Source organism: Aptenodytes forsteri, unplaced genomic scaffold, assembly GCF_000699145.1.
Source record: "Aptenodytes forsteri isolate BGI_AS27 unplaced genomic scaffold, ASM69914v1 Scaffold92, whole genome shotgun sequence".
NCBI classification, from domain to species: domain Eukaryota; kingdom Metazoa; phylum Chordata; class Aves; order Sphenisciformes; family Spheniscidae; genus Aptenodytes; species Aptenodytes forsteri.
In genome coordinates this window covers 4387538-4395261 of record NW_008794581.1, presented here as the reverse complement: position 1 = coordinate 4395261, position 7724 = coordinate 4387538, and the positions used below count along the sequence as shown (strand labels likewise).

General features: G+C 38.8%; 1 protein-coding gene across 1 annotated transcript in view; it reads right to left on the bottom strand.

Moving 5' to 3' along the window:
- The window catches only part of LOC103893426 (cAMP-specific 3',5'-cyclic phosphodiesterase 4D-like), an 85617-nt gene that overhangs the window by 21096 nt on the left and 56797 nt on the right, over positions 1-7724 (bottom strand). Inside the window, exon 2 of the mRNA XM_009272550.2 lies at positions 4441-4632. Coding sequence (XP_009270825.1) covers positions 4441-4632 — 192 coding nt within the window. The remainder of the gene's footprint in view (positions 1-4440; positions 4633-7724) is intronic.

Here is a 7724-nt window from a genome sequence, read left to right as displayed (position 1 = left end):
TGGTAAATGTGGAGCCAAGGTTTACAGATACGTTCAAATACAGTCTACAAAGCAGCACGTCCTCTAAGAGAAGGCAGGACAATGCTGTATTTATAGGGAAAAAGTCCTGGAGTAAATTGCATCCTCTTGACGTTTGTTTTACCAGGGACAGCAGCAGAGGGATGCTACTGTCTACAGACTGTATTGGCAGAATAGCAGGAGGCTGGCCAGGTTGGGGAGTGGGTGTACTGGTGGCCATTTAGCAGATCAACCAGGCCAATGACCTTGCAGTTCCCTATGGTCAGTGTTCCCTAGCTGGGTTCTGGTGCTTAAAAGATAGAAGCAAGGTTTAATAGAAATTAGCAAATTTTGTGTAATTATACTAATTAGAGCTTATATTGATATTTCACCTGATTGAGGAAACAGTGCTGAGCCTCTCTAAAGAAGCCCATAAAACTCTCCACACCAGATACTTTTTTAACTTAGTGAGGTTCAGTTGGCCAAGTCCTGGAAAGATGGATGTTGCCGCCGAGCTGTGTACTGTGACCTTGTGGAAATGGGAAAAGGGCAGACTTAAGCAGTGCTTATTGTCACATACCTTTTCCCCTAGATACATTCAGAAGACATAGTGGAGCTCAGACAGACTTCTGTACTGAGGGCATCTTGGTCCTCTGGTCTGGTCTGCTACACTCTGGTCCGCTTCTTCAGGATCACAGGGGGACTACACATGCTTTTCTCCCTTTAGAGTGGCAGTTAAAACATGGGCTGTGCCCTAGCTAGTGGACTGCAATATTTATTGGCTTCTTTCTAGTGTTCGTGAAAGTGCTAATGATTTAACTGAAGAATCCATTATTTAACCTGGTTAGAGACCTGGTTTTTGCTAAAATGGAGATTCTCTACAAATTCAATCTCATGCTCCATTAATCAGAGCAGTGATCCCTTAGCAAGAAAGACATAAAAAGTGTTACCACTGCTGCCTCTGTCTGCACTTGCAAGCTCTGAGCAGCAGCAGCAGTTCAAACAGGTGAGTATTAAGTAATCAGGCCACCTCTGCAAGACATCCACATTCAAAGCTCCCTGCTTCACTCATGCCTTCAGATGTAAACCTGTCAATTCTTCCAGTACAACACTGATGACTTCTCTCATCTTTCAGCTGGCTTCTGTTCCCTTTTTCCCAGTGTTGCAACTGTGCTGTTGAGGAATTTTTTCAATTTTCCAGTCTTTATTCTCCTTCTCTTTAAATTTGTTCTCCTGTCTGTCATCACAGATCCTGCCCTGTAATTCCTCATATTAGCTCACTGATCCTTACTGGCTTGCTCATTCACTTCTCTTTCTCTTGCACATCCTCATCCCTCTGCTGGAAATCCCATAGCCAGGCTTCACAACGCATTGGTGCTCTTCTGCCTTGGATGTTGCATCTTCCTGTCTAAACCACCAGCCTCTCCATTTCACAACCTTGAATGGCTTTTTCTCATCTCCTCATATCATCTCCATGTTCTGCTTTTCTCCCTCTCTAGGACCATGCTATTTCTTCCAAGAGATAATTGAAAATTGATAATTTTATTTGCTTTTCTTTTCTTACCATACAGATGTTTTTTCTGCCTCGTTCAGTGCCGTAACTGCACCCACATTTGTCCCACTAACCTTTTCTCATCTGAGCAGCCTTGCACTCATCCTGTCTTTTATTCTTTTCCTTAGCTAATCTGGTTCCTCACTTTAAAATATACTTTAGTCTTTCTGACTTTAAAAAGCTTTCCACCTCCCCCTTCTCTGCCCTTGTTTCTGTTACTTTCCATCTCAACTCACTGCATCAAACTCCCTTTGGTTGCTCTGTGAGGTTTACTACTTTGGGCATAGGGACTCACATTATACCTTCTCCTGGGAACAGCATCTGGCTCTATCAGTCTCTTGGTTAACATCTTATGCTTCAACTTTAAGTTGTTTGTGGCAGAGTCCATCTTTTCATCTTGGGTTTGCAAAGAACTGAGCGTGACTCTTTTCCCTTCCTTGGCTAGAGCTCAGAGCTGCTGCACCAGCGCAAATAATAAATAGTAACAGAATGATGAATTCTGTACTTTAGCACTGCCATCCACTGGCTGTCTTTGATCACAACACTCCATATTTGTCTAAAATCTCAAAGTTTTGTTTTTGTTTCATATGCTGCTACTGAAGTGGAATATATTATTGTAAGCACACTATTTGGCAGTAATGGAAATGCCAGAAATCTTCATGTTATATTCCTTCCAAATAAAAGATGCATGCCTTTTGCTTTCTATTTTGCTTTACGAAGTGACATATTGAGGTTGGTAACTCAAGTACTGAAGAATCAGGGGATTCTAGGGTAAACTGTTATGTATAATTAATTCAGCTGCATTACCTGAATGATGTGTATGTTTTGTAATATATTTTGCACATGCTTAAGAAACATGCAATGCTTAAAATTAAGCATGTAGATAGATGCAAAAGGGAAATAAGATAATTTGGGAGTAATCTAAAATTTATGTGATACTATGCCTGACAACTCTTCCAGCCTCCACCTTGTTTAGGAATGTCGTGAACCAGAGTGGTTTCTTTATTTTAATAATCTTCAGTGCGCTTCCCTTCCATGAGCACGTCCAGTTTCTCCTTGAACAGTTTCTCCTTGAACCCATATATAGAGAGCTTTGTGGTATTTTTTCTTTATTTTTTTTCTTTGCTATTTTATCTTTTTAAACCTCCCCCTCTTTCATTCCTTGGTTTTCTTTTACTTCATTTATGTGAAATAACCAAGCTTATTATAATTAGGATTACTGATATATGATTAATATTCCATGGTTAAAACAACTTGCCTTTTACATGTGCTCCCATCCTGAACAGTGGCAGGAATATTTACCTTCTTAGTACAACAGCTCCTCTGTGACAGGAGACTGTGAAAATCTATCTGGGTGTGAGGTCCAATAAATTTTATAGGCAGATGTGTTTTAAGAAAATTTTGAAAGGAAGACTAGATACAAATATCCAAAGGAAAAAGTGTGCTCAGTGTTTCAGTAATTCAATTGTTTATCCAGTTTACTGCCATGTGCTGAAATATTACCCAGAATTCTAGGAAATGCAGAAGTGGATTATGTGTTCAAGGGTGGAGCGCTAATTGAATTCTTAATTGAAATGACTCATCGAAGCAACACAGTAACCTGGATTGCCCCCCTGAACGTAAAAGTCTTTCCAAATGGTATCCTGGCACAGGTGCCACACTAAAAGCTTGACTCCTGTCCATCTAAAGGAAAGGTTATCCGTCAGAGGAAGATTTGCTGGAAGGGGGTCACTATTTGCAAGTGAAATGCGTTTTTCCTTATGACACGGCAAGATGGATTGGTCCTTTTCTCACTCATTTTGTCTCAACCAAAATTGGTCACACTGGGCACAAAGCTTACTAAGTACTTCAATCTACAGGGCTTAACTGAGGTATGGACCTTACACAAACCCTCTGTAAAGGCATGAATTTTTCTCATCTTGACACTTACATAGGAAGAGAGCTATAATTAGATGGACTAATCAACATTTCTAATAACGATATGTAAGCTGAAAAGAGGAGTGTTCAGTTATAATGACTGCAAGTTAAATATCAGGTGAAATTCACTCATTATTATGAAAAACTTTTTTCCTTGTTGTGCATACTGACTCTGTTATTTTTTAAAGAGGATGTTGATTGGGTTTTTCCTCATTAAAAAACCGAGAAAATTTGGAGCAGATAAGGCAAACGAACAAAAAAGGTTAGTTATTCTTAATTTCTACTACTTAAAAGTGATTAGAAGCTAGGACATTTAACATGGTTTTAGTGTCTTAAAAATAAACAGAGATTTGCATCTGACTTCCACTACCCATGCAACCTGGGATCTACACGTACTTGAAAAGTATGATCCACCAGCAGAAAATACACACATCACAGAAGAATAGTGAGAGAGGATAGAATAACTTTCCAAAGGCCTTTTGTTAAAATTTTGCCATTTAGTTAAAGGATATTTGAAATAATTTTCATCTCTCTTGAATTTATTAATTTCTGCCAGCTGATAAACCTTTTCTCTAAAAACGTAAAAGTACCTGGTGCAAATAAATGGAGTCTTTCTCTTAAGAACATTAAGAGGCAGAAAGTGAGTTTGTATCACTTCTCTTGAAAAGAACTTAATAGCCAGGAAATCAGAGTTCTCCTTAGTGTTTTGATACACCAGTATTGACTGTCTTCATTATTCTGTCAAAGCTAATAAAGTGCATAAACACACCAAGTACACTCTCATGATATCCTTACTTTCAGAAAACTGCAGAAACAAGTACAAGCTTCATTAAAGAAATAAACAAACAATTATCCATGACTTCAGTAGCATAAGTGATTACTGTCTTTGATTTTTAAAAGAAATTTCTTGTGGCTGGAAAAATCTTAAGACAGAGGACAAAACATAGGCTAGAAGTATTTTATAATGTACTTACATATCACTGGCAATGGAGGAGTTCCTGGACATGGACTTTGGAGATAGGTCATAGTCACTGTCTGACCGGTAAAGGAAAGACTCCCTACGTTGACTGTGGACAAAATTTGCCTGAAGAATTAGCCCTGATCCAGGGCTCGTCATGGGATCCAAGGGACTCCGTCCCGATGACGTACCATTGTCTACATCAAAACTGCAAAAAGAAAGGAGAAAAAGATTTATGCCACTGACATAAGAATTTTGAAAGTAATAAACACTCTTCTGACAAACTTATCACTAGGTAATTGCTTCTTGATAATAATGGGGAAATAAAGATCTGGTCAATTCCACTGCTAAACCAAAAAACAAGGCACACAAGAAATATGCTTTAAAATTGCTGATAATCAAAAAGAACAAGTCTGAAGGAAAAGAAGTTTGGTAGAGAAAGGAGACACTATTAGGACTACAGGAGGCCTTATGCTTCTCCGCATGTAGAGTATCCGTGAGCTCTATACCTGAGGAAACATCATGTTTCATGATTTTCGCCCTCACGCACCATCTCTCCTGAGTTGGACCCTCATCTTCCTGTCTCCCACTGTTGAGGCAGTTGAGGGCTCTTTTGTTATCAAGTACTCAACCCTAATACTTCATTACTACCCAAATATTTCAAGAACATATTTTGTCTTATCCAAATAAACAAAGCGCTGGGTTGGGATTGAGGTGTATCTGTGTGCTTGGGCACGTTTGCATGCATTAGAGTTGCTATTTTACAATGAGATCGAAGAAATGAGTTCTTTGCTCACTGCCAAGCAGCGCAACTTCTGTGGCCATTTGTGTCTTTGAACTAGAGTTTAGACCCAGCACTTCTAGCTGTTGTATTTGTTATTAAAAGTGGTAAACAGGCTTATCAGTGCTGTCATGAGATGCAAAAGTGTGAGCGGAGAGAAAGAAAGAGGAGAAAGAAGATGCTCTTTCACATAGTCTGTGACGTTTCCACAAAGGGCTTTGAAAATCAGTGCAAAGACCTTGAATGGGAGTCTGCAATCCATTAGAAACTAGCACAGGGTGGGCAGTGCTGGGAGGACATGCTCACAGCAACCCGTGCTGCTTAGCAGCCTGACACCTGTGTTTTGTACTTTATGGAGTCTTTTTGGACCATGTGGCTCCGTTGTTAGACTTGATGTGTTGTGGTGTGCAATCTCAGAGGTCACAAATGTCAGGATTAGTAAGATTATGTCTCCATCTGATGGGATGGAGCACATTTTATCCAGCCAGAAGTGGAAGATGGCTTTTGTTTCCCTAGTTGGTTGTGTCTCTAAAACCAAAGGTCAAATTTAGTTTTACAGCATAGTAGGAAAGGTGTGCATGAGACTTTGGCTTATAACTTCTTGGGCTCATTTGCCATACTAATGGGAACTTAAATAATACTGCTAAAGCATTTAGGAATGAGGGATGAATAGAGGATCTTTCACATGATTTTTTAAACATGGATTAAGTGTTAGCATCATAATACGTATTTGTAATGAAGGCATCTAAAGTACTCATTTTGAAAACAGTGTTCACGTGAAGGACACCCACCGGTTTTCTAATGACAGCGGAAGAGAAAATACTCAGTACATGTCATCTGTTGATTAGACTTCAGCCTGGCGCAGGTGTCACAGCAGGTACATGCTACTCTCCACACTAGCTTGTTTCTTGCTGTTATCTACCATTGACCTGAGGTTGCAGTGAGGTTGCCGCTTTAATGTTTTACTGAAGTGACAGTATTCCCATGGCCTGTTTTTCTTTGTTAAATGAACTAATCAAAGAAACATATACTGCCTGTTTTGACAGAGATGCACATTGCCTGGAAAAGAATGGACCTTGGTTTCATGTTACTTTGCACATATTCCTGGAACTGCAAGCTTTCTGCCACTCTCAGACCATATTATTTTTTTTTTAATTCACCTTTCACAATCTGCATATAGAAAAGCAAATTTTTTTTTTCCAGAAAAACTATCCAGAAAATGGTATTAAACAAACTTCAAGAGAGCTTAGCAATTTAATCCTCTTTTCACTGTAGTTTTCAGAACAACTCACTGTCAGTAAATCCTTACACATACACTTCTTCCCAAATTTGATTTCTTTTGATTATGCCTGAATACTTCTTCTTTGTCCTCAAATGTGCTACTACTACATGACATTATCAATCTCAAGCTAACAAAGCTTAATCGGTAAGACATGAAATAAAGCGTTCTGCCACCAGCCTGCTGGGTGATCTTGGACAACGCAAAGATCCTATTTCCATTTCATTTTCCCTATTGATTGCATCTTTGTGATCATTGTGAGAGCTACTCAGAAAACAAACTTGAAAAAAAATATGAGAAAGGGCAAGATAGCATGAATGCGACAGTAAAACATTCTTTGCAGCTTATAGTACCGTAAGTTAATAACCATATTGCCATTACTACTAGCATGACTACTATTATTGACTAGCAATCAATATCTTTTGAGTTTGAATTCCTGAGTATTCCAGGAGTACAAAATGCTCACAATGCCAATGAAGGGTTTGGAACATCTGTGAGCTCATCGTATCCAAATTTCCTCACACTTCTATTTCATTGCCTAAATAAAATAACTTTTTTCTTTTAACAGCTGCAAGAACACACAGACTCCTAAACAATACACAGTCTGTATGTTTTGTTTTTCTATTGAGGGCAGGAGGGCAGACTTTTCATGCAATTTTAGGTAAAATAGAAGAAGATTGTTTACTCCTGTGCTCAATAAGACTAACTTCCGCAATGGCAGTATCATTTCAAATATATATAAGCTTGTCTGAAAGCTCTAAGGCAAAAGTTAAAAGTGGGATAGAAATAAATGAAGTCAAATGTCTAAATCTGTCTCACAGCAGGAATATTTGGAATAAGGAGTGACTATTAAATTGATTTCTTTAACAGTGGACTTAATTATTCAACTGATTAAAAGGTATTTTATTGGATTATAGGAATGTATGGGTTTGTTTGCAGATTTGCTTTATTTTTTTCACCCACCTTTTGTGGACATGATATGAATATTTTATTACCAGTCTTATTTCTCCCAGTCAGAAACTAAGGCAGGCTTCTATGAATGATTTCACTGTCAGATTATAACATAGTGAGTTTTTAAAATTTAAAAGTCTATTAGATAAAATTGCATTTTCATCAGCTGGGAGAGGCCCTGTGGTTTGCATCACCAGGTAACTACAGCGCTACAGGCTTGGGGAAGACTGGCTGGAAAGCTGCCCAGCTGAGAAGGACCTGGGGGTGTTGGTCGACAGCCGGCTGAACA